Source organism: Elephas maximus, chromosome 1 (assembly GCF_024166365.1).
Source record: "Elephas maximus indicus isolate mEleMax1 chromosome 1, mEleMax1 primary haplotype, whole genome shotgun sequence".
Taxonomy (NCBI): domain Eukaryota; kingdom Metazoa; phylum Chordata; class Mammalia; order Proboscidea; family Elephantidae; genus Elephas; species Elephas maximus.
This window is the reverse complement of record NC_064819.1, coordinates 227254063-227281396: the sequence shown is the minus strand read 5'-3', so window position 1 is coordinate 227281396 and position 27334 is coordinate 227254063. Positions and strand designations below refer to the sequence as shown.

At 40.7% G+C, this 27334-nt stretch overlaps 1 protein-coding gene across 1 annotated transcript in view; it reads left to right on the top strand.

Annotated features, from left to right (window-relative positions):
• The first annotated feature begins 1654 nt into the window (after positions 1-1654).
• The window catches only part of NOX3 (NADPH oxidase 3), a 64754-nt gene continuing 39074 nt past the window's right edge, over positions 1655-27334 (top strand). Inside the window, exons 1-7 of the mRNA XM_049904507.1 lie at positions 1655-1699; positions 2337-2432; positions 2546-2656; positions 4003-4087; positions 15534-15679; positions 18413-18594; positions 22110-22239. Coding sequence (XP_049760464.1) covers positions 1655-1699; positions 2337-2432; positions 2546-2656; positions 4003-4087; positions 15534-15679; positions 18413-18594; positions 22110-22239 — 795 coding nt within the window. The remainder of the gene's footprint in view (positions 1700-2336; positions 2433-2545; positions 2657-4002; positions 4088-15533; positions 15680-18412; positions 18595-22109; positions 22240-27334) is intronic.

The following is a 27334-nucleotide window of genomic DNA, read 5'->3' as shown; positions in this document are numbered from 1 at the left end:
AACCTACAAAACCAGAGCTCTAGATCTTTCTAAATATAGGATAACTTATTTATTTACTTTTTTATAATTCACTGGCATTATACACAAATAGATGGCACATTTAGTCACTATAGTAATACATTAACTTATAACTAATAAATTAAACTAATTTACTTCCTATAATTTAAATGTTCCCATTTTATAGGGCTGTAATTTACAGCCCCGTATTAAGCGTATTTGAAACATAAATATTAGCACTTCATGAAAAAGGCAGTATAACGTGGTGGTTAAAAATAAAGGCATTAAAATCAAAGAGAACTGGATTCAAGTCCTAAATGCCCTGACTACAATTTACATTATTCAAGCCTGTTTCTACCTTTCTCTGATGGGCTTATAATGCCTACCTTACAGAGTCAATGCATGATTTAATGAGACAATAACTGAAAAGTTCTTAACCTAGTTCCTAGAGAAATATACAACGATGAACACTTACAAGTATTATACTTACTAGGTGTTTTTGTTTATTTGTTTAATTCTTTTAGGATAACTGAACAGATCCACCCTAAGAAAACACAGCAGGTTAATTAGGTAATTAGCCAAATGACATAAACCTCCTCCTATTTTTGTCTTAACTGTTTAAAAATTTATAAACAAAATATTTGGGCCAGAACTAGCCAGAAAATTACTTCGATTGGGACAATTTTGCTTACTGGGCTTAGCAACATAGTCCTTATATCAAACTATGACTTACACAAAATCAGAGGCCAGCCACGCTCAGACCTAGCCACTCCTGGGATCACTATGATATGAAATGAAAGAATGTTCTCACTTACTTCATGGGCGTACAAAGCGGGATTCAGAAAAAAATAAGGTGCATTCCATCAATCCCCCTCACACACACACCAATCTATCTCATTCTTTCTGGTCACAATTTTAGATTTATGAGAGTTTTCCTTTCAGTGAATTTTTGCATCCTTTTTTTTTTTTCTTTCTTTCTTTTTTCACCATCTTCTGAAAGATTGTTTAATCCATATTACTCATCTTTGCTTAAAATTAGGATTTCATGAAATACTAATATTTGGATTTGTGCTTCAAATATGCTTGATAAAAAATGACATTCTTATAAATTGGACATATTTAAATTATAGGAAATAATGTACCTTAATTTATTAGTTACAATGGATTTTATGTCATCTATAGAGTATTTTTTGGGAAGATGGGAAAAGGACATAATGAAGCAAAAATCAGCAAAATCAAGAAAGTGCCAGTTAAAGTGTTTTGCTGCATCTGGCTTTCACCGTTGGGGTATTCCTCCAATTTACATAAAGAGTTATTTTCATCTTGACTGCAATCATGTAGAAAATGAATGGAGAATAAAGTACAAGAGGATAATTTAATAAAGCAAGCTTTCTTCTCTTAGGAAGGCTTTGAAGAAAAGTCATTAGCCAGAGATTTGCCTTTTGTTTACCCAGGTCAGGAGGCATGTCATCCTGGTGATGCACCTTTGGCACAAAGTCCGTAATTAGGAATTCTTAGAGAGCTGCTCCCAGTAGGTGCTTCCTAAGATGAAAAAACAAAATAATTTAGTAGGGAAGTCCTCACCCAGGACAGAACCTCCAGGCTCAGGTGAATGGAAAGAGTAATTTGCTGACAGAAAGAAAGCCAAGCTGTCGGGATGGGGTGTTGGATTTTGAATGAGAGCCTCTCCATCATATTAGCAGTAAGTAGCATTTTTACTATTCAACTTTAAATCTATATATTGAATAGTCTTTGATTTTTAGGATGACTTGCATAGGAATGCTAAGTAGCTTGAAGTGTTACTCTGGTTAAAAAAACTATACTTGTTAGAAAACATTTAGTAGACATATTTAATTTACGCTTACAAAATCATGCAAAGTTGTTTTCAGATTGAGTTCATTTCTAATTATTTTTAAAGTCAAGTAGTTGGTTTTTTGCATAATGTATGAATTTTTCTGTAAATCAAATGAAGTCTTCGAATTAGACTATGAAATTGGAATTTTTCTAGAGTACTCTTTCAGTTGTTTTCAAAGATTTCCCTCTCCTTGACATCATTGACTTAAAACATTATAGCACTGTTGATTGGAAAGGTTTTGTATGGTTCATTAAATTACTAAAAGTACACCCATATGTGTTTAAAATCTTTTTTTTTTTTGAAGTTAACAGTTCCTTACCATTATAATTATTGTAAAAAAAATTATGTATGAAAAATAAGTGTCTGGAGTAATCTGATTTACATTGAGCAGCTCCTCGTTTCACTTTAAAGGAAGATTCCAGTGATTTTGAAGAGTGGGAAAGGTGAGATAGAATTGATTGATTCACTTTTCCCCCAACTCTAGCTCTCGTGGCTGGGAGTGAATTTATATCTGTTTATCGATACATTCTGTTGGTATGAAGAGGAGGAGTCATTTCTGTACACGCGAGTCATGCTGGGTGTAAGTAGAGTTGGTGACTACTCTTTACAGTTTCAGAAAACAAAATTATTCTACTTCGCTCAGCTTCCTTGTCTGGACTGTATCTCTTTTTTTGTCTCTTCACATGTGGACAGTCAGCACTGGCCTGGGCACGAGCGTCCGCAGTGTGTCTGAATTTTAACTGCATGCTGATTTTATTACCAATCAGTCGAAACCTTATTTCATTCGTGAGAGGGACAAGTACTGTAAGTACCAAAATATGTGTAATTATCTCAGTCGTTCTGATTTACTAATACAAGCGCCACTGAAAACAAAGGTATACTTATTATGAAATTCCTAATAATCCTGTGGAAACACAGGTTTCCTTCTTTGTGAGAGGAAACCCAGTGTCTAAAACTGGAGCACAGTAATTGGTACATCTGATCAACTCTTGCTTTTGCCGTTGACTCCTCATGTGGTTTTGGTCTCACGATTCAACCTTTCCCTGATGAATTTGCTCCATCTGAAAAATCGGGCTGATAAAATTGACCTGACTCACAGAGATGGAAGTATTATAACAGCTTGAATTGTTACCATTTATGATTGAAAGAAGACAAGTGCCAAATGCCACTAAAGGAACTCCTCTCTGAGGAGCCAGAAAGCACATCCATAGTACGTCTATGGGGATTTTAACCTCTACCAGAAATACCCTATCATACTGAGTTCACTGTGTTGGGTTCTTACCTTTGTTTCCTGCTAAAGAGGGTAACACCCTGTACAGAAAATGAGACCTTCAATAACCATTACCAGAAGAAGTAATTTATTACATAACTATCACCCTAATTTGGTGCATATAAACCAGCTGTCATTAAGTTGATTCCAACTCATGGTGTGCCCATGTGTTTCAGAAGAGAACTAACTGTGCTCCATAGGGTTTTTGATGGCTGATTTTTCTGGAAGCAGATTGCCAGGTGATCCACTCGCAGTTAACAACCAGGCAGGCTAACCATTGGCACCATCCCGTGATTCCATAGATGCATAGAATGGGCTTCTTTGTCTAAGAAGGAATAATTTATTGACTACTTAAACTACATGGAGGAGGAGGAGGATGTTTATCACCTCCCTTTTCTGAATAAAAAAACTGAAGCATAAATATCGGCAGAGTTATTCAAAAGTTCTGAGTTATAGTACTAATTCGATTACTTTTATTGAGTTGAAACTTCAACAAAGCGGCTGATAACCTTTGTTTTCACCTGTTTGATTAATGAGCCACTAGCTTTGTCACCAAGGAGCCCTAGTGATGCAGTGGTTGAATGCTCTGCTGCTAACCAAAAGGTTGGCAGTTCAAACCCGCTAGCTTCTCCACAGTAGAAAGATGTGGCAGTCTGTTCCCGTAAAGATTACAGCCTTGGAAACCCTGTGGGTTTTCTACTCTGTCCTCTAGGTTTGTCATGAGTTAGAATTGACTTGACAGCAATGAATTTGGTTGTTGATTAGCTTTGTTATATAGCCCCACCTGAGCCTTGCTATCAGGACACTGCCGTGACACTGTCACCACTAGGACACCTTACCCAGTTAGCTTTTTTTCTTTTTTTTTTTTTTGTCTCTCTAGTGTTGCCAAGGCCTATGGAGTAGACAATTAGACAAAAACCTCAAATTCCACAAACTTGTTGCCTATGGGATAGCTGTTAATGCAAGTAAGTGCTTACTATTAATTGCCTGATGGATTTTACAACATCTCATCCTCAATTCTCTGGTTTTGTTTTAATCCCCTCTGAAAAGACTCACCCTTAGATAAGAGAAATCCTTGCCTCCCATCTGACTGCATAAGCCTTACATAAACAGATTTTTTACTAATTTTCTCCTCACGTGGTTTTCCCCTACCAAGCCCCCAGTTTGACAAGGAAAAGTTGATGAACCTTCATGTTCATTTTTGAATAATTAGGCCTGTTGATATTACAATGATAAATGCCTACTTCAGAATGTACGCTTTGTTATTCATTATGATTCATACAGGATATAAAACTGACCTATGCTCAAATCTCATTCACAGTTGTATGATAATGACTACCCAATGGTATCATGGGAAGTACAAAGAAAAAAGAAAGAAAGGTCATATAAACAAGGTTCTGAATAGTATTGAAAGAGGGGATAGAAAAGAATCATGAGAAGATATAAAGGACTATGTTGTTGTTATTGTTAAGTGCCATTGAGTTCGAGCTGACTCATAGCGACACTATAGGACAGAGTAGAACCCCCCCATAGGGCTCCCAAGGAGCGGCTGGTGGATTTGAACTGCTGACCTTTTGTTTGGCAGCTGAGCTCTTAACAACTACGCCACTGGGGCTCCAAAGCACTATAGGTTTATAAAATATTATCACCATGATATTTCTAATTCAAGAGAAAGGCACTAGAAATTAGTGTCAGAGATCAAGGTTAAACTCGTTGAGGAAGAAAAGAAGAGGGACAATAATCAACTGCTTTGTGGTTTTGTTGGGAAACAAAGGCATTGAAATCAAAGGCTATTGGAACGATAAAGAGTTATGATTCAGGACTGTTTCCCTCAAACCAATTTAACTATAAAATGTTTTCCTCATTTGTTTTTAGTCTCTCATGCATAAAAAAATAGAGTAAAAGGAACATTCAAAACAAATGTGAATTTAATTAAGCAACAAGACAAGACAGACGGTGCCCGAGTGTCAATTAACACAACTTGGGGTGTGCAGTGAGACAGGAGGGGAAGATTCTCCCCACTGACTGCCTTCAACACCAGATTAAACCAACCTTGGAAATGCTTTGCAGACGGTCCTAGTGGGTTGTTAAGAAGTAAGGGCAAAAAGACAGCATGTTCTGAAGAAAGCCAGCTAAGGGATGGAGGACAAAGAACAAGGCTCATTCATCTCTGTATGCCGGGGTCTACAGTAACACTGAGCGCACATAGATGTCAATAACCTTTGTGAATGAGTGAATGCTTGAAGGAGCGAAGACCCAGGGAAGGAGAAATCAGCTTACACACGGAAGACTTTTCCAGACATAGAAAATTATCTAAAATTAGAATGAAAGTCCCCTGAGAGTACAATCCAAATAAAGCCCAGATTGCTACTTGGTAGGTTTATCAGAGAGGAATTTGTAGGCATCTCTGGGCTTCCTTTTCAGCCTTAAAAATCCTTATTTCCTGCATAAAAGGGAATATGTATAAAACGGTAAAGTAGCAGAAAGGGTATTATCATTATGCAATAACTTTAAGGCAGAACTGGATTCTAAGAGAAAGATAAAAAAGATATTACAGACAAAAGGCTAGGTGGGAGGGAGTGCAAAGCAACCAAAACATGTCAGAAAAGGAAGCAAAGAAACGAAGGAAAATATGTGTTGTGGAAAAGTTTTGTCCTTAAACATTTGGGTATGCACATTTCTTTACATATAATAGGCCAGAAGTGTAAAATACACCAGTAACCTGCACTGGATGTCTCCTATGTGCAAAATACTATAATGGGTGCTATCACCTTCTGAAAGTAGTATAGTCCATGGTGTTTGGGGAATGGAGTAGAATTCAGTGTGGGCAGCAGTTGACTAGAGTCAGATGACAAATTATTTTATACCTCTGATACTAATAGGTTGTTAATCTTAGATGAATTAGCTATCCCCTTTCCTCTGTGGGATTAAAACAAGTTGTTCATCTCAATGGTAAATTCGGATTAGATGTCAGGACTGGACCTACCTGGAAATCTGTAGAAACAAGGTCATTTCCTTGCTGCTACCACAAGTAGAATGGAATCCAAACTCCTTAGCATGGCCAATAGGCTCCACTGATCCAGCCCCTGCCTACTGCTCCAGTCTCATCTCTTGCCACAACCCCTTGCTTTTACCCTCAGGCAGTGCCCAGCTACTGGCTGACCAGTTGCTGTCAGTTGATTCCCTGTGAGTGTCAGAGTAGTACTATGTTCCATAGGGTTTTCAATGGCTTGTTTTTAGAAATAGATCTCCAAGCCTCTCTTCCAACGCACTTCTGGGTGGAGTCGAACCACCAACCTTTCTGTTAGTAGTTGAATGCATTAATAGCTTACACTACCCCGGGACTACTAGCTACTGGTAGTCCCTGAGTGTTCTGTGCCTTTGCTTATATTACTCCCTTTGCCTGGAATGTTCTTCCTCTCCTTCTTCACTATTCTCTCTGGGCAAGGCATTGCCATATTCAGGACTCATTCCCTGGTTCACCCCACCCTGACCCTGCCAGACCTGGGATGTCAGCCCTCCTTATCTCTAGGTCTAAGGTCACACTTCCTGCAACACAGTGAACTTCTGCAGACTCTGATCTCCTCAAGGGCTGAGATTGGGCCTTATTTACCTGGGCTTCCCTGGTTCATCTTGGCACATAATACGAGTTGCCATCAACTCAACTCCGACTCACGCAAGCCCATGTGTGTCAGAGTAGAACTGTGCTCCACAGGGTTTCCAATGACTGCTTTTTTTGCCAGTAGATTGTCAGGCCTTTCTTCCAAAGTGCCTCTGGATGGACTCAAACCTCCAGCCTTTCAATTAGCAGCTGAGGGCGTTAAGCATTTGGACCACCCAGGGACTCTGGCACACAGTAGGTCCTCAACAAATGTGGCCAGATCTGAAGATGAGTGGGAACTGACCAGGAGGCAAAAAAAAAGTTGAAGGAATTACCAGAAAAGGTACAAGACATGAGGTACGTAAGTTGATGAGGGAACTGTGAACAGTTTGGGGTAGATACAAAATAGCGGGGTGACGGGTGAGGAGGTTACAAACAACGCCAATCACCCGAAATAATAAACTCACTTCCTGCTGCACAACAGAAAATTGGGAGCTGTTCTTTCTCCCTCTCCCCCCACACACCCCTGGAGAGAATCAATGCTTCTCTCCAGGCCCCTTCAGCTGGAGTTCCGCTGCTTTACTGGGCTCCCCCCCATCTCCAGGGGCTCCCCCAGCAGGGTCGGGCTGCATTTGACAGCAAGGCACAGCTCATTCCTCACCGCCATGGCAACCAGCAGCCCTGCAGTTGTCTCCTTCAGGGCAATGGCAGGAGGATGGGAGGAAGCTCTCCGCTTCTTCCAAACCCTGACAAAGCAATTATTACATTTCACATTAACGAAGAAACGTGGCTGGCAACTGCGCTTTTAGGGGAAAAAAATGCTAAGCCCTGGTTTCAGAGCTATACCTCTGCTTTTCACATTTTGTCCTTCTGTTGTATTCACTTGTGAGCAGCTGAAAGTGTCTCTGTGCTTGGTTTTATTAGCATCGGCCATTATGCTGCTTTTCAAATCGCCGACTGGCTTAATAGAGGTGTGTAACCTTAGAAGAAGTGCACCCACATCGAAGTTTGCGTGCCAACCTCTAATTTCTCATCCGTTCCCCTATAAGTTGAACTGCAGGCTTTAATTGGCCAAATCATTAAAGGATGTAATTAGAGACTGCTGGAAGGAGGCTGGGGGAAGGAGGGAAAGAGACACAAGAATGGTATCTATAATCAAGGGCATCGTTGAAAATGCAGTGACAGGAACTCTTCTTCTCTTGGCTTCCTGCCTTCCTGCTTGCCTGCCTATGATAAGAGCTGCCGGAGCATTCTTCGACCACTAATAAATCATTTTCAGGGACCTATAACCCCACTGGTATAAAAATCATAGTTTCACAGCCTCTGCCTTCTTATTAATGCGGATCTTTCTGGACTCCCTGGTCCACAGTAGACCTTGAAGACCTTTCCAATTGAATAGTACTTTGAGTTTGGGCTTCTCCTTCAAAGGGGGCTGTAAATAGTGACCCAGCCATCTCTTTCCAGCAGATTCCACAGCTGCCGGCCTCTATGTTGAACAATTACCCCACAGCAGCTCCTCCAGAGTTGCTAAAATTAGTTTGTAAACCTCAATAAACATAACAAGGGTAGGTTGAGAGGAGAGAGCTCAGAATAAGGTCACTGGGGGAAAAAAAAAAAAAAGGTTTTGGAGGCTCCACAATAGAGAACAGCCCGAGGCAAGTCAAAATTTAACCCCTAAATAATTGCTCCCTGGTGGTTCGAATGGGTTGCACTCAACTGCTAACCTAATGGTTGGCAGTTCAAATCTACCCGGCAGCATCGCAGAAGAAAGGCCTGGCGATTGGCTTCTGTAAAGATTTTGGCCAAGAAAACCTTATGGAGCACAGTAGCACATGGGGTTGCCGTGAGTTGGAATTGACTCAATGGCAACAGGTTTCTTTCTTTTTTTAAAGAATTGCTACTGAGATGTTTCTGCTAGTGGCACTAGAAGCTCCAAGAAGGCTCCTGGTCCTGCCTAACATGATTTAATGTGATTTAAAAACCTTCCATGAAATGGACTGACACAATGGCCACAAAAACGGGCTCACACATACCAACAATCATGATAATGGTGCAGGACTGGGCAACGTTTTGTTCTTTTAGACACAAAGTCGCCATGAGTCAGAGCTAACTAGATGGCAGCTAACAACAACGGTGAGTACAGAGACAGGCGCCAGAGTCAACACGCATCCCTGCAGAAACCAGAGCACAAATGTGAATGTTCAGGGCAGATTCTGGCTGCAGAACCCCAGCCAGCACTGGCCCCTGGATCCTTATGTCTAAAGTCTGCTTAATTAGGAGGTGATAACTCTAAAATGACTGCTATCACTGACGGGCAGGCAGAAAGATAGCAAGAACTGACCATGCATCCAAGATTCTCTCTCAGTTTTGTTCCCTTTGATCTCCAGAAAAAGGGAAAGAAAGGAAGAAAGAAAAGAAAGGAACTTTCTCAGGGCTGCTGGCTCTAATTGTAGCCTGTATGATTTTTTTTTTTTTCACTCTTCAATAAAAGCTCCTTATTTGAACTCAGAGGTTCCCACACCAATTAACTGTGCATGTACGGTGGGACCAAGATCGCTGCCGTGTTTTAACTATAAAAGTACTTTGCTGAGAAAATGAAACTGTGGACAGATACAGTTAGAGCGTCTTTGAGTCTGGCATGCTTGGGCAGGCCGTGGACACGTGTTCCTTGTGCTGTTGCAAAGGCACAGCCATGGGTACCATAGAAAGTGCACGGAAGACACCAGGAAGAGCTCCCCTGCATATCTGATAGCATTGGATTTCTCACCAGGCTTCAGAGTTGCCTTAGCCAGTGTTTTGATATTGAAAACATATTAAAACATGAGTTTCATGTTTGCATTACTTTCCTTTTGGTCTACAGATCTCTTTTACATGATCAATGTCCCCAGTTAACGACAGAGGAAGACATGCAGCTGGAAGGGAGCTTAGGTAACAGGTAGTTTAGTCTAATCAGCCCATTTCACAGATGAGAAAAAGGAGGCTGAAAGAAGTTAAGTAAATGAGAGGCAGCCTTTTTAGTATTTTTCCTACTGCATACGAATATCACATCTAATAACATGAAATTATATTGATGACTAAGAGAGGGAAAATAAAATCATATCACTATTCTATTGCACATTTGAAGCAGTTATCACCATGAACTTAGACAGCATCGCTATTCATATTAAAACAACTAAAATGCATAAAGGAAATAATAGAAAATATAACGCCTGAAAAAGAACAAAAATAATAGAAAATATAACTCCTGAAAAAAAAAAAAAAACCTCCTTGTAGCTGTCAAGTTCCAACAGTTCTGGATTTGGTAGCTGGGACACCTTTAATTTTGAGCCAAGATCACACACATTTAGGATCAGGTCTAAGAGAAAAATAAAAAGTTTAGACACACAAAACGGGCACAAGCAGTTCTCTCTCTGGGAATTCCTAAGATAAATAAAAGATTTCATTTTTTACTACTACCTTGTGAAAAGAAAACAAAATGATGGTAGCTGGAGCAAAGGAACACTTTAAACATAAATTTTAAAATCTATGAAAAAAAAGCTAGAGAAAAGAGTTTCCAACATATTCTCCCAGGAGCTAACTCTTGAAAAGCATTTTGGGCTTTGTTACACTGCTTGATTAATTTTTTCAGATCTGCTATGAAAGACCTGGTAATAAAAAAAAAAAAAATGGTAATAGGAATAGATAAATCGTTCAGTACCTTTGCTTGTTCAATAAACACACTTGAATGTAGTTTAACAGTGTCAAATCCTTTAGGTGGAAAGGATTCTAATAGACCATAGATTATGGTCAACAACTCATTACGTGGGAGAAAAGTATTACAGAGTATAGACTACACAAGGCACAAAATTCAGTCTATATTCCCTTTCTGACATTCACATGTTTATTATGTAAAAGCAAGTAAGTCACTTAATTTGATCTGAAGTCAGTTCCTATTTCTGCAAAATGGATGGAAGCTCCACTAACTGTCTAGTCTATTATGGAGGAGGAATCAAAAAACAGAAGAGTGAGGTAAAACGGTTAAATAAAAACAGAGCCTTTATGCTATGAGGACTCCAAAGGTGGTGAGCAGTCATAAGCCTTTGAAACAGGCTGTGACTCTAAATTAAAGACACCAAGTGAGCCATTGGAAGAGTTTTACCTCTGCCCATAGGAGAAACCAGTTTTGAGTAAGCAGTAATAATAATTACTAATTACTGAAAAGAAGCAATCCAGCTCAGAAGTTAAAAGCTGGAGACCTGAAGTCAGACAAACACGTATTTATCCCACTTTTTTTTTTTTTTTTTTTTGCCATTAATACGCTATAAATCCCTTCACTTTTTGAATCCTGGTCTGTAAAATGGGTAAAAGACTAATACCTGGGAGTTAAATAATACGTCTAGATTGTTTACAATGGTGTTTGGTATACAGTAAATATTCCACATGTGTCAGCTGAGAGAACTTTTGCCTATTTTTCAAAACTTTGAGTTAATTATCAGAAAATAGCGACTAAGAACATTGGACAAGGTTTACATTCAGTTCAGAAAATGGTTCCCGTTTTATGTACAACATATTGGAAGAGACTGCTGCTGGATGGACTTCTTCAGCCTGGTGGATCCTGAGACTTGAAACCAAGCAGCCCCCTCCATTAGTATGGCCGGTACATTGACAAAGCACCCTCCAGGAGGAAACACACCCGCGTCTTGGTGCTAACTCACTAACGCCAAAGCACATAGTAAACGTCAGAGCCTCAGAATCATTATCACGTGTTGTGCCGTCTTAGGTGAGCCTCAGCCAAAAGAATATGTGACTTGGTTTTCAACTTAAAGGCTGAAAAAAAGTGTGAAAGATAAATATCAGAAGAGAAAAAACTCCATCAATGTCACATGCTATAGGTCTATAGATAGATTCTCTGTCCCTTTCTTTACCCTTTCTCCCTTTCTGTAATCTTACTGTTTTTCGACAAGTAATGATTATTTACTGCTCCTAAACAATGTGCCTGCTAACCGAGAGGTCAGCAGTTTGTACCCACCAGTTGCTCCATGGGAGAAAGATGTGGAAACTACTTTCATAAAGATTTATAGCCTTGGAAACCCTATGGGCCAGTTCTACTCTGTCCTATAGGGCTTCTATGAGTTGGAATCAACTCAAAGGCAGTGGCTTTGGGTTTTGTGTTTTTTTTTTTTTTTAAGCAATGTACTAGGTGCCGAGGCATCAATGATTAATTAGTCTTGAGGAGTCAAACCCATTGGGGAGCATAAGTATAAATAAATATTCATAACAGTAATGTTTGGGAGATACTATAATCAAAGTGTTATTTGTAGCTCTGGAATTGGAATTGAAGAAAGCGTGAAAGAAAACACAACTTTTGAGTTGGGTCTTAAAGCATGAGTAGAAGTTTGCAAGGTGGAAAAGGGAGTGGCTCTGATTGAAGGAACTCAGGTGACAAAGAGAAGAGGCTGAACAGCAGATGGCATGTCTAAATAAATCTGCTCCTACCCCACAGGGTCCAAAGTGACACCAATATTCTCAGAAGCCTCTTCTGTTCCTTTTTCACTCGCTCCCCCATAACCAACCCACAATGTGAAGCCATGGAGAACCCCAGAATGTTCACACAACTTGTATGCCTCTGAGTCAATTCCCACTCATAGCAACCCTATAGGACAAAGCAGAATTGCCCAATAGGGTTCCCAAGGCTGTAATCTTTATGGAAGCAGACTGCTACATCTTTCTGCCACAGAGCAGCTGGTGGGTTCTAACCACAAACCTTTTGGTTAACAGTTAAGGGCTTAACCACTGTAGCACCAGGGCGCCTTCTAACTTGCACTGATTTTATAATACTAGTAGGTCCTCCTAGTTCTCACTCTGGGTGCAGGGAAAAAAAAAATCACCTGAGATATTATCTATACCCTGGTAATATTTTCTTACTTCATTCTTGAATCTGATCCCAGTGGCAGGTATCAACAGGCCACCCAGCTTGGGTTCCTTTTGCAGGAAAAGCTTCAGTATGTAGGTGTCGGGTTGTGATGGCTGGCTTCCCCCATGGATTTCACAAGCCAGGAAAGAACAGCATCAGACACAAAATGCTCAGGCCAGACGGTGCTGTGTCTCTGAGCTTGTTCCCTTCATTTAGAATTTAGACTTAGCCAATACCCAGATTTAGAATACACAGTTTTCTTCTTAAGAATATACAGAAAGATCTAGTTCCATAAATACTGGCTTTTCTCAATCCATTAGGGATAACACATGCAAATATATGTGTGTATGTGTCTATGTGGGTATGTGTACACAAAGGAGCCCTCATGGCACAATGGTTAAGTGTTCGGCGCCTAACTGAAAGGTTGGCAGTTTGAACTCACCCAGTGTCTCCATGGGAGAAACACCTGGCAATCTGCTCTCATAAAGATTACAGCCTAGAAAACCCTGTAGGGAAGTTCTCCTCTGTCACATGGGGTCACTATGAGTCTGAATCCACTCGAAGGCATTAAACAACAACAATATGTATATGTATAAGTCTCTACACATATATCAGTGTACATTATAAACAGGATACCAGAATAATGATTTCTAACTTTTTAGGAAAAAAGTTAATATTATCTATATGATCTACAGATATAAATATAGATATAGGGTCACTATGTGTCAGAATCAACTTGACAGCAACAAGTTTTCGGTTTGGATGTGGATATAGATATGTTGTTGTTAGATGCCATCCAGTCAGTTCCGACTCATAGTGACCCTATGTACCACAGTATGAAACACTGCCCAGTCCCTCGCCACGCTCACAATCCTTGTTATGCTTGAGCCCATTGTTGCAGCCACTGTGTCAATCCATCTCTTTGAGGGTCTTGCTCTTTTCTGCTGTCACTGTTCTTTAACAAGCATGATGTCCCTCTCCAGGGACTGATCCCTTCTGATATGTCCGAAGTATGTAAGACACATTCTCGCCTTTCTTACTTCTAAGGAGCATTCTGGTTGGACTTCTTCCAAGACAGACTTGTTCATTCTTTTGGTAGTCTTCACCAACACCACAATTCAAAGGTGTCAATTCTTCTTTGGTCTTCCTTATTCATTGTCCAGCTTTCGCATACATATGATGGATTGAAAATACCATGGCTTGGGTCAGGCACACCTTAGTCTTCAAGGTGACATCTTTGCTTCTCAACACTTTAAAGAGGTCCTTTGTGGCAGATTTACCCAATGCAATGCGTCTTATGATTTCTTGACTGCTGCTTCCAAGGGTGTTGACAGTAGATCCAAGTAATATGAAATCCTTGACAACGTCAATCTTTTCTCTGTTTATCATAATGTTGCTTATTGGTCCAGTTGTGAGGATTTTTGTTTTCTTTAGGTTGAGGTGTAATCCATACTGAAGGCTGTGGTCTTTGGTCTTCGTCAGCAAGTGCTTCAAGTTCTCGTGACATTCAGCAAGCAAGGCCATGGCATCTGTATAACACGGGTTGTTATTTAATCTTCCTCCAATCCTGATGCCCCATTCTTCTTCATATATTCCAGGTTCTAGGATTATTTGCTCAGCATACAGATTGAATAGGTGTGGTGAAAGAATACATACAACCCTGACATGCACCTTTCTTGACTTTAGACTACGATGAATCTCCTTGTTCTGTCCAAACAACTGCCTCTTTATCTATGTACGGGTTCCTCATGAGCACAATTAAGTGTTCTGGAATTCCCATTCTTTGCAATGTTACCTAAAATTTGTTATGATTCACACAGTCAAATGCTTTTGCATAGACAATAAAACACAGGTAAACTTCCTTCTGGTATTCTCTGCTTTCAGCCAGAATCCATCTGACATCAGCAATGATTTCCCTGGTTCCACGTCCTCTTCTGAATCCAGCCTGAATTTCTGGCAGTTCCCTGCTGATATACTGCTGCAGCCACTTTTGAATGATCTTTCAGCAAAATTTTGCTTGCATGTGATATTAATGATATTGTTCTATAATTTCTACGTTTAGTTGGATCATCTTTCTTGGGGATAGGCATAAATATGGATCTCTTCCAGTCATTTGGCCAGGTAGCTGTCTTCCAAATTTCTTGGCATAGAGAAGTGAGTACTTCCAGCACTGCATCCATTTGTTGAAACATCTCAATTGATATTTCGTCAATTCCTGGAGCCTCATTTTTTACCAGGGCCTTCAGTGCAGCTTGGACTTCTTCCTTCAGTACCATCAGTTCCCGATCATATGCTACATCTTGAAGTGGATGAATGTTGACCAATACTTTTTAATCTAATGACTCCATGTATTCCAGATATAGATACAGCTATAAGTATATACTGTATTTTTACACATATAATGCATACTTTCTACGTTTGTTTGCCAACCGTGCCCTCCCCCTGCCCCCACAACTGCCCCAGATATTTCCGTGTGCACTATGCTAATTTTTTTTACGGCAACATGTAGGTAAAAAAAAAAAATTGGCATAGCTCGCTTAGGAAAATATCTCTCAGGGGGTAGGGTGCAGTTGGCTACACAAATACAGAAGGAGCTCATTATCTGTGTAAGAATACAGTAGTAATGTGATATTATAATAACTATTCCATTTCCTTAAGGGCCATATGTTTATGATTAAATTATAGTGAATTCAGACTTATTTTATTTCTTAATATAACTAAAATTAATGTGATGAATCATGCAATATCTTCAGAAGTATTCACTCCATTCAAGACAGGAAAGATGCACAAATAAATCATTTTTCTTTAGATATTGCAAAAAACCAGGACAGAGAAGCTTGGCCATAGAGATATTTTGAGTAACCACAAAGAAAGAAATCCATATGGTGCATGAACAATGCCATCTCCCCATGCACAGCCATCCACGTTGTGGCGCATTTGTTCAACCTGGAGCGCTACCACTGGAGCCAATCCCCGGATGCAGAGGGACTTCCGGCCGCTCTCTCCAAACTTGGCAGCACCCCAAATGAGAGCTACCTTAACCCCATCCGGACCTTTAGCACGGTGAGTCTTCCACACATGCCACCTAGATTTTCTCATCTGAAAACCTTTCCTTTTTAGATCTCTTTACCAGGAACACTAGATTTCAAAGGCTTTTTACGAAAGAATGTGAGAGAAGTTTCTGCTAAATGTTAGCATCTATTCTACCTTTTTTTAAAAAGTGACTTTTTCTGCTGTAATGTTGCTAAGAGGTTATGAGCAAAAAGGAAAACATGCCGCTTAATTAGTTTATACAGAAATAAATAAATAAGTACCCTTAAACAGGAAATGCAGTAAACCTGTTAAAGCCCTAGTATTTAAAAGCTGCTTGTGATTAGAGAGTTGTTTTTGCTGATGCTAGACTCATAAAGAAGGTGAAGTGCCATCTAAATCCGGGGATTATAAATTGATGTCTTCATTTTCAATTTGCAAATTGTTTTTTGGATCTCTTCTCCTATCCCTCATATTTGCACTACATTTACAGAGCTGGTTTGCCAAATCAGATATGGGTGAAGCAGCTAATTTCCTAAAGAGGCCTCCCTGACCAGTTACATCATTGATGCTGAATAAACGGGTGCACAGCGTGGCAACACTCGTGGGGAACAAAGAGAAAACCAAAAATGTAGCCACAGCAATCCACTTTGAGATGAATACATCCTCCCTCCCTTAATCTACCCCCATTCTACCTCTTTCTTCGTGGTTGATCTAATCCTTTTGCCACTTGCTACCATATTGGAATATGCATCCAGCATGTTGACCAGTTGACCACTATTAAAAAGTCTATATTGTCCAAAAAGTGACGTAAGGCAATATGCTCCAGAAATGGAGATCTCTCCATTACCATCTGGGCAATTGTCTTTAAGTAGCCATTTTGCCATTTGAGGTCTGAGTAAGCAAAAAAATGCAAAGTCTCTGGGAAATTCTTCCATGTCATATTTCTTAATTATCCTAAGATGATTTTCAATTTCAGACCGTTGATCAAGCAGAGCTACCTTTTCCTAGCTAATGACAATGAGAAGCACAAAAGTAAGAGCTATAAGTCAAAACTACAGATGCTCCGGCACACAGACACGCCTTTGGTGTCCCTCAGTTGAACTGCAGCATTTGTCTGGGCTCTTACTGGAGTTAATTCTCTTTTCTACTACAGCTCTGGAAAGTTCATTGCTACACATGCCCAAAAATGAATCCCAACATTTTGAAGAGACCATATAATAAGTAGTATGTGATACCTCCCTCTTTTAAAGCAGTTTAAAAAGATGATTAAGCTACTCCCAATATAGTTATTTGAAATTTTCAGAAGCAATATACTATGTAAAGCACTAATTAAGTTCGGGAAAGCCTCTAATTTGGGGCCTTTGGAGAAAGATGAGTATCAATAGCACAAGGTGTACATTATGGGCTGTTTCCTAAAGAGATACAGTGGGATGACTTTAGACGATTCATTGCAGTTCAAATCAGTCTATAAATGTGTTGCAAGAAAAAGTTTAAGTGGGAATTTGCTTTAATAAGCAAAGAAGAATGACTTGAAATTAGCACACCATATGATGTAACAGGATTTCTAAAATGCCTGAGTATGCTAGGAAAAAAAAAATCATTGAAATGTTTTAGACATACGCCTTTCAGTTTTATTTCTACTGTTTGCTCATGAAGGAAAATAAATAAATAATGGAGAAATCCCTGTCCAGATTTCTTGGAGATCTCAAAGCAGCCCAAATTAATGAGCTTTTACTGACAAAAGATCTAGTGTGAGTTTACTGAGCTCATGGTCGTCTCAACAAGGATAACACTATGTCTGAATACTAATGACTTGGCAAGGATACAGGGAACTCACAATAAAAAACAAAATGCTTTGAGATTCATCATCTGAAAGGCTGTGTAACTATCTGCTCCTCTCCCAGGTCAGAACGCTGGCATTTTGGCAGTGCCCACCAGGTAAGAATAGTTGTACCTTTATTGATCACCGAGGATTTAGGAGACTTCGTCCCAGGCCTCCTGGGGTGAGGGGAAAGAAATGCAAGTCATGGCCCTTCCAATTAAAAAGCAAGAGCAAGGGATATCTACCGGAGGAGGAGAATACGCAGCGGCTTTATTAGGGATGCCTCTAAGGGACCGCTCCAAAAAAGTTCTCATTAATGTCAAGACGCAATTAAGCGTGGTGATCCATAGTTTGGTTTTAAATATTAAAATCTTAAAACTCAGATTTATTTTGCAGTCTTTTACTTTCAAATGCACTTTTCCAAATTTTGGTGCAATATAAGTTTGACATGAAAATTGCTTTATATGAGTGAAAAATATGTCATTAATGAAATGGTATTTTATAAAATTTGAGCAAAGCTACTGTGCAGTCCCTGGGTGGCACCAACAGTTAAGTGCTCATCTACTAACGAAAAGGTTGGTGGTTCGAACCCACCCAGAGGCACTTCAGAATAAAGGCCTGGCGATCTGCTTCCAAAAGGTCATATCCTTGAAAACCCTATGGAGTGCAGTTCAATTCTGCACACATGGGGTCACCATGACTTAGAATCAACTCAGCAGCAACTGGATTTGTTTTGTTTTGTTTAATGTCCAGCATAAGATGGAGGACAAAAGAAGGAGAAAGATGTTCACTTCCTGAGCTGCACTAGATTCCTCGTTAAGGCTAATACACTTCTGATGAAAACATTTTAAGTTGCTCCCTGGTTGGACTCTCAAGTATTGATCCTAAAAGGGAAAAATGTAACTAAGGTATTAACGTCATGGTGTTTTTTTTTTTTTTAGAACATAACTACTGAGCTGCTAACTACAATAGCAGGTGTAACTGGCCTGGTGCTCTCTCTGGCTTTAATCCTGATCATGACCTCTTCAACTGAGTTCATCAGACAAATCTCCTATGAGTTGTTCTGGTACACACACCATGTTTTCATCATCTTCTTTATCAGTCTGGCTGTCCATGGGGCAGGGTAAGTCCCATACTATGCACAATGTATAAGATTCCTCTCTCTACAAACCTCAAAAGAATCTCTGAAAGTGCTTTTCATGGAGTAGCATGACATGCAGTGACAAAGGACACATATGATGTGTGAAAAAGCACATTCACTGTGCCTAACTTTTTTTTTTTTTTAGCAACACTGAAAATAAGCTACACAGGTGATGAAGTATTGCATTTATTTTTCCTAGCTGACTTGTTTGGTGAGTCATGACATGTTCATAAGTCAGGAATTCTAATGAAGACTAGATGACAGTAGATCTGTGTTTCGTTCACAACCTGTTTCTGCGATTCAATTTATGTGGGATTCGTCTAGGGCCCAGGTATCTATTTTTGACACCCAGGTTTCACTTCTGCTTAGCCAGACCAGGGTGATGGAGGAAACAGTGGGAGATGGCAGGCTGACCCAGGGTCCAGATCATCTGGTCATCAGTGTGTTCCTAGGCCGGCCCCTCATGTTCTCTGGGTTTCAGTTTCACCATCTGGGAGGGTTGGATCAGATTGACCTCTAGGATTTTTGTTTGTTTGTTGCTCAGGCGTTCCGTAAAAGGCTGTTCTGGCATCAGCGCCTGTCTAATTCCATTATCCCAGGCATCAGGAGGCTAGAGTGGCACCTGAAGTTTACCAACACCAGTTACCGTTGAGTCGACTCCAACTCCTGGCACCTCCATGTGTGTCAGAACCGTGCTCCGTAGGGTTTAAATGGCTGATTTTTCAGAAGTAGATCGCTAGGGCTTCCTTCTGAGGAGCCCCTAGGTGGACTCAAACCTCTAACCTTTTGGCTACCAGCTGAGCTCATTAAACCATATGCATCACTCGGAGACTCCACCTGAAGTAAAAAAGAACCCTCAAATATAATATTTTTAACTCTTTACATTTTATTAAAATGGCCCTGGATCAACTAACAAAGCACTACGAATGGATTTGCCCTGTATTAATCATTTCACAAATTGGCACCATTTCTTTCCATCTTACACTTTTCAAAGCACATTCATATGTATGATCAATTTGATCCCGCCAACAGCTCCATAAAGTAGAGAAGATGCTGTTCTCCCCATTTCACAAGGAGGAAGCAGATGTTCAGAGAGTTAACTGATTCACTCCAGGCCCCATGATGAAGCAATGACAGAGGCAAACCTAGGATGCTGATCTTCAGACAACCAAACCTACACTCTTAACAATCCCTTGAAGAACAGATCTTCACCGCTGTGAATTAAGCATTCCTTGACATCTGCAAGAATGTGGCGGGTGGCATTGCAGTTGTCCTGCTTGGCTTATCAGCGGCTTTTCCTCCATCAGCAGAGTCCTAGCTCCCCTGCCTTGTCCTACCATTCTTGCACCATTGCAGCTGCTGAGTGTGGGGAGGGGGTGGTCCTGGTACCAAAGTGGGCTCTGCTTATGACAGCCCCGGAGGAAGAGTCACATGGAAGTAGAGACTGCATGGCCAGGAAGCTCCATGCAACATGGTGACTGCAGGTCCCACGCGTGACCCTATGGATACTCTTCAGGGTTCACCCCTCAGCAAGCCAACTGTCTCTACCAGTCTTCTTCCCTGCACTAGGCGCTCCTTCCATCTCAGCACAGCACTGTAGAGGAAAGCATTGTCCTGTGGGGGCATTTGACCCTAAAAGATTGCCCATCTCCCTGCTAATCCTCCATAACCTAGTCAGTAAATGTTGAAATGTGTGCTGCTGCCTAGTTAAGGGCCTTCTATTCTCTTTCAGCGTCAGAGTATTTGCAGTGGGATCTTCTGACCGGGTGATCCTCACCCTTTCTTTCTGTATCTGTGTGTATATATTGGAGGAGTGGGGGGATAGTGTGTAGTCCCAACGTGTTCTGCCTCAGAGATTGTCAGTCCTACTTTCTACTGCGGATTCTTCTTAGATGCATGAATGGTTTACCTTTGCAGTACCCTAGAGAGGCTCTTCAGAACCTGCGCATGTCTGAAAGTCCTCTTCATGAAAAGCACCCACGTATCCCCATCAACACATCTCCCCAACACTGTGCATTGTATAAGCATGAGAGCATCTCAGTGCGTAGTGTTTCAACGGAGGGTTTTTCATTTTTTTTTTTAAATCCAAATAACTTTCATAAGATGGAAATTTTTAGTCACTTTAACCTAGTTGAGAGGCTTATTTGGGAACAAGGGCCTCATTTAATCTTCTCAGCTTGAAGTATTCTACAGTTACTGTTTACAGCAAAAGTAATTTGCAAATTCTATTCAAAATGCCAAGTAAAAGTAGGATTATTGAGATGTCTTAAAGCACACTAATCTTCCTATTATGGGATGGCATAGACAAAGTCATACAAAATTTTTTTAAATTTAAAAAGATACTGCATCTGTGGAATAGATGACATAGGGAGTGTTACCCGAGGATGAAGGTGTTAAGGCTTATGGATTCATCTCCTCTGGTTCCCATTCATTATTCACCCTTCCTATGGCAGGGCATCGTTTGCTCATTGGAGATTTACAGATAGCTTTGCCCATGTAACTCCAAGGGATGTTATCAAATTTGGATGGCATCCATAAAAGAGACTGGAAAAAGCCCAAGATGTCAGTTCTCCAGGCATTTTCCAAGGGCATCGCTCTTCCCTCCTCCCATTCTCTAAGATGCAAAGGGAGGTGTGTTACTCTAGGGCTACCCAGGAGAGAAGTCCATGTGACACCAAAGTGTCCCAGTCTATGAGTACCATGTTTCTCAAAATCAATTCATATATTTTATTCATCAACACCTAAGAACCGAGATTCCAGATTCCACGATCTCAACATTTTATGCATTATCCCCCATGGGCCAATGGGTCAACTAAGGAACGTGTTCCAAAGCAACTTGTCAGAGGGCAGCAGGTGCTGTAGTTTGTGGCAAAAATAATTTAGCAAGATTTACGGGATTCTTGATCCAGTGCCCCATCCATGAAGACTAGCTTCCATTTCTTCTCAAATCTATCAATACGGTCTTTAAAATATACCTCATTTGACCTACTTTGACCCTGTCAAAACACTAAGCCTGCTGCAGGACACTGGGGGAAAAAAGACCATCGTTCTTGGCACTTCTGACTTCTTTACTTGCAAGCTTCTAAGGGCTCAGAAACAAACCAAGAAGGGGAGAAGTTAAACAAATCTGCAAAAGAATCCAAATAGTACAAAGTTAGCCAATTAGCCCAAATCAGCAATCAGGGCGAGATGTAACCTAATTAAATTCAACAGTCTACAAAAGGATGTGTTCAAACAATTTCCCTTCATGATGAATTCTCTAATACAGATGCTTTCCATTTAGCAGAGGATACCACAGAGGAGCACTTCTTTTCTGGGACCTTCAAAGTTATCTAGAGCTTCTTAAATGGTTATTTTTAAAGTTGCTCAGGGAAATGAATGACAGCCTCCATTCCAAGACAAAGTGTCATTCCAGGGCCTGCTCAGGAACATATCTGGTGTCACAAGGCTGCACAAAATCAATTTTAAATTTTTGTTTGTCTGTTTTTAATGCCAAGCGGGATTGTCCGAGGCCAAACTCCTGAGAGTCTATCCGAGCACAACACCACCTTCTGTAGGGACCACTATGGCGAATGGGAGGCGGCTGCCCAGTGCCCTGTGCCTCAATTTTCTGGCAAGGAACCATCGGTAAGAATGAGCCCAGGAGCTTTTAAAAATAACTGCCCCCAAAGTTAAAATAGCTAGAGTTTTTATACGCTTGAAAAAAGAACAGTCCATGTCACTGCCAGACAGAGCCAAATCTTTATTAAGTGTGTTAATGGAGAGATGGAGTTAGGGATCATTTGAAAAGAGGTCAGCTGCCAAAAACACTGTTCAGTTTTGAAATGGTTTCTTATGCTTCATGACCGCTGCTGGGCTCACCACCCTCTGCTCTCTCAGCCTCCTCAACTGCTGCACCTCCTGCCAGCCTGCCTCTCCCACCCCGAGAATTCCTACCATCTCTTCTGACACCAAAGCTAAGCAACAACTGTCTTAATTACCTAGTGCTGCTACAACAGAAATAACCACAAGTGTGTAGCTTTAACAAACAAAGATTTATCCCTTCAAAGTTTAGGAAGCTAGAAGTTCAAATTCAGGGTGCCAGCTCTAGGGGAAGGCTTTCTCTCTCTCTTTCAGCTCTGGGGGAAGACCCTGATCTCTTTTCAGAAAGCTTCTTTTTCTCGACAGCACTGGTTTCTGGGTTCTTTTTCTCAGCCATCTTCACAAGGTGTGGCATCTGTCTTTCCCCCATTTCTGCCTGCTTGCCTGGTTGCTCCATCTGTTCTTTTTATATCTCGAAAGAGATTGATTTAAGACACAGCCTATGCTAATACTGACTCATTAACATAACAAAGAAAACTCATTCCCAAATGGGATTATAACAGGTCTAGAGGCTAGGGTTTACAATACATATTTTTCGGGGACACAATTCAGTCCATAATAACAACCCAGTGAGAAGATGGCCTCTTTACAAAAGTATATCTCCTTTTTTCCAACAACTTTTGTGATCGAAAATACCAAGGGGATCCTATTTTTAGGTCAAAATTTGGGTGTGAAGTGCATTTACTTCCTGTTCTAATTAAGCTCTGATAACTGCAATAATGACAATGTTAGCAAACAAGAGACTTAATTAATTACAGTAGATGAGAATGTCCACCAGATCTTGAGAATACCATTTACTGAGTGTGCTGTAATCATCACAGTTGGTTGCATAGGTAAGTAGAAATGATAATCCTATTTAATGGTCCCCGGGATCATGGAACAGTGCAAACCATGGGGCAGATGGGTGAGGCATGAAGCAAAAAAAAATGAAGGCTGCAGATTAGAGGAGCCCTAGTGGTGCAGTGGTTAAGAGCTCGGCTGCTAACCAAAGGTCAGCAGTTCAAATCCACCAGCCGCTCTTTGGAAACCCTGTGGGGCAGTTCTGTTCTGTCCTATAGGGTCACAGTGAGTCAGAATCAACTTGGCTAGAAGGAAACAAGTGCCAAAAATCTGTATCAGAAAAAATGGGGTAACGGTATAGAAAAAATGGTGGGGGTGTAGGAAATTAAGTGTTCAACACATGAAGAATATAGGTGATTGGCTTTTTTAAACTCCCAAATACATTAAGCGCTGGATTTTAAGGGGAAAAACTGCAAGGAGGAATGTTTAAAACAGAGAGAAATGAAATAGGTGTGCCCATTAGACTGTGGTTCTTTTAATGGCCAGTATAGATTGTCTCTATCTTAAACTCCACTCTCAGCCGTCCCTACCCAGCCTGCATGTTAATGAGGGCCATGAATGCCTGGCTAAAATTTTCAGCTACAGCGTCTCCATAAAAAAATCAATACTCTCCCACACCTCATGAATACAGACCAGAGTCGGCTCCCAGTAGCGGATGCTGACATTCATTATCATTAAGAGGGGGCAACCTACCCACCTCCCTGTTAACTATCCCCTGCTACACCTCCTTGCACACCCAAACTCACGTTGTCACTCTTTCCCATTATTCTTAATGGGCCCTGATTGGAAGCTTGTGTGGGCTGTGCAGTTAGTGCTTGGCTGAGCGGTACAATATTCTATTTGATGTCACATAGACACTGAATCAGAAAGGCACCCAAGGACACGGAAGGGTTTCTCACTTCGCTGCACTACAGCTCCCTGGCTTTGCGTGACTCCATCTTCTCCTCTGTGCCTATCTTAATGGCGTGCATTTTCTTGGCACCTTTATCCAGCCACCTTCTGTGGTATGCTGCTCCCGACATTATGACAGAGAATACTTTGCACATCACCTCATAGAAACTGAACTGATCAAAGGAGCCAATCACACCTGGCAGCCTCCGGGTGCCCCCACTCTCTCACTCTCCCTTCTTACTCCAAACTCAAAGACACATGCAAGACTCCAGTTTCCAGAAGAAGCTCGAGCAATCCATTCTCAATCTATGCCTGGTCCTTTTTAGCCAAAGAAGCTCCTTATTTCATTTTGCATTCATTAACTACAATATCAACAAATAATAAGGCTGATATTTTTTAATTACTAGGGGGTGATGTTAGTGGTATAGAGGAAAGCTTGAACTGCTGTAGAGATAATCGTGTAAACTTTCACCAAGTGGCGGTTATGTGCTTGGTGTTGCACAGGATTCTGAGATGTGGGCCCTGCCCCAGGAGATCTCGTTGCCTAGAAAAAGAGGCCATTCATAAACGTGCACATAAAATAAAATCAAAACCTGCATGTTCTATTTTCTGGTTGGAATCAAAAACCAGGAGGGAAAGTGGAGGAAACAAGTTTGATTACTGCTGCTTTTAAATCAACATGGTTTTTATTTCTATCATAAAATAGTCACCATAGTGTGATTTTTTTTTTCCAGTATTTTTGGAAAAGAAAAAATAACGGTTAAGAATCCATGCAGAAGATTTTAACATTAAAGAAACTTAGGTACTAAATGGTTCTGCCCCTTTATTTAGTAGATAGAGAAGTTGAGGCCAAAGCGTTTTCAATTTCTTTCCCATGGTCAGAACAGGTATTCCAGGCAAAGACACAGCAAGAAAGCAGAGCGCCTAACTCTGAGGCCAAGACCCTTCTTTCTTATACTCTACAACACCCACTCTGAATCTCTAGCTTTCTCCCCAGCTTCATTTTGTCAGCTCTCATCTGCTAACTACAAGTACATATCTCCAACATTCTAATTTTCTTTAAGAATAAAGTCAAAGCATTTAAGAGCTTGTTGTTGTTAGGGGCTGTCGAGTAAGTTTCATCTCATAGTGGCCCTATTACAACAGAACAAAACACTGCCTGGTCCTGCGCCAACCTCACAATCATTGTTATATTTGAGCCCATTGTTGTAGCCACTGTGTCAATCCATCTCGTTGAGGGTCTTCCTCTTTTTCACTGGCCTACTACTTTACCAAGTATGATGTCCTTCTCCAAGGACAGGTCCCTCCTAACAACATGTCCAAAGTATATGAGATGAAGTCTCGCCATCCTCCCTTCTAAAGAGCATTCTGGCTGTACTTCTTCCAGGACAGGAGTTTGTAGGAAACCTAAATAATAATGTTCTCCAACTCTCTCATTTTATAAAACAGAAAATTTGAACAAAAAAGACCATGAAACTTGCCTACAGGCACAGAGTGAAGGATGGTAGCCCCAACACTAGAATAATGTCTTCTAAGACTCTGTCCAGGTTTCACCTGGCCATGTGCCCTGCTGCTCAGGTGCGTGGCCTCTTCTTGTCTTTTCACTCCTGTCTGTCCTGTTCATCACCATTAGGGTAATGTCTTAATATTCACCTTTTGCCATATCTCTCCCTTGCTCCTTAACTTCCGAGGACTCCAAGAGTATCACAGTGTAGTTCAACTAGAACTGTTTATAAAGAAGAGTTGAGATACAGCCCAGGATTGATACTTTACATTCTTCTTCCTGAGTAACCTCTTAAAGAACAATAATGCATTTCATTTAATCAACCTGGGAAAATCAGAGAACACAGCTGATATGACACCACCATAATGAAGTACGCGATGCCCAAAAACATTCTAAAATGGCCATGGAAGATTATTTGTAGAAATACCCAGAAACTGTGTATGTGTTTTTGCAAATAACTCTCTAAGCCCACGTAGAAGGAATTCCATTCTTGTTGTCATTTCTGTAAATAGGCAAACCAATTCTCAAGACACCTTCTGGCTCATTCAAGCCTAAGAAACCTAAGGACTCATTGCCTTGGTCCAGCCCCATCCTTTGTGTCTCTTCTTCCTGCCTTTTCCTCACTGTGATCATGATCGCTGCCTCACCCTCCACATGAGGGGACAAGTTATAGTCTCTCTGCTATGCTGGACATGTTGCTGAGCCCCACTGAGACAGAAAAGAAGGAGCGGGCCAAATTGCTTTAAGGTGTCTGCATAAATCTAGTCTTCATCAGACAAAAAGAGGCTCCCAGGAAAAAAAGCAGAGGGGTCAATGCAGATGAGAAGAAATAGCTTGTAAATAAGACTTAGAAAGAAACAAGAGATAAACAGGAAAAAGAAAAAGGATAACTAACAGAAGTAAAAATAATGGTGAAGGGCGTGTGGCCTGCCAGTGGAAGAAGTGAGCAGGATATTGGGCACAAAAGCAATGAGAGACTTGGATGATGAATCAATCAGTGAGTGCTTATTGAATCTGAGTTTACAAAAGTAATGAGACAACCTTCCTGCTCCCAAGATAATATCTGAGGAGGAAGGTCCTGGTGCATTTAGAATCCCAAGGAGGGAATTCAGAGAAATTATGAAAAAGCTTGAGTTCTAGTCCTGGATCTGTCGTGACCTAGCTCTGTCTCCTTAGCCAAAAATAACAACAAAAACCCATTGCTGTTGAGTCAATTCCAACTCCTGGCAACCCCATGTGTGTCTGAGTAGAACTGTGCTCCACAGGGTTCACAATGTGTGATTTTCCATATCACAAGGCCTTTCTTCTGAAGAGCTTCTGGGTGGACTCAAACTGCTAATAGTTGAGCACTGAATGGGTTGCACCACCCAGGAGGGACCCCATCTCCCTAAGCAAGTTATAGTTATTCCCAGCACATCATTTTTTTTCTTCTTTAAAAGAATAAATAGATTTAATTTCCAAGAACCATTAACATCCTAAAATTTAATGTTTTGTAAAACAAGTGTCATTAGCAATTTTAGTGTTCGATAGAAAGAAGTGTGGTTGTACGGTAAACTCCTGCAGGAGGAGGCCCGGGGTCCTAGAAAAAGCTCGGACTGAGGTTTCAGTCAGATTTCGGTTCAAATC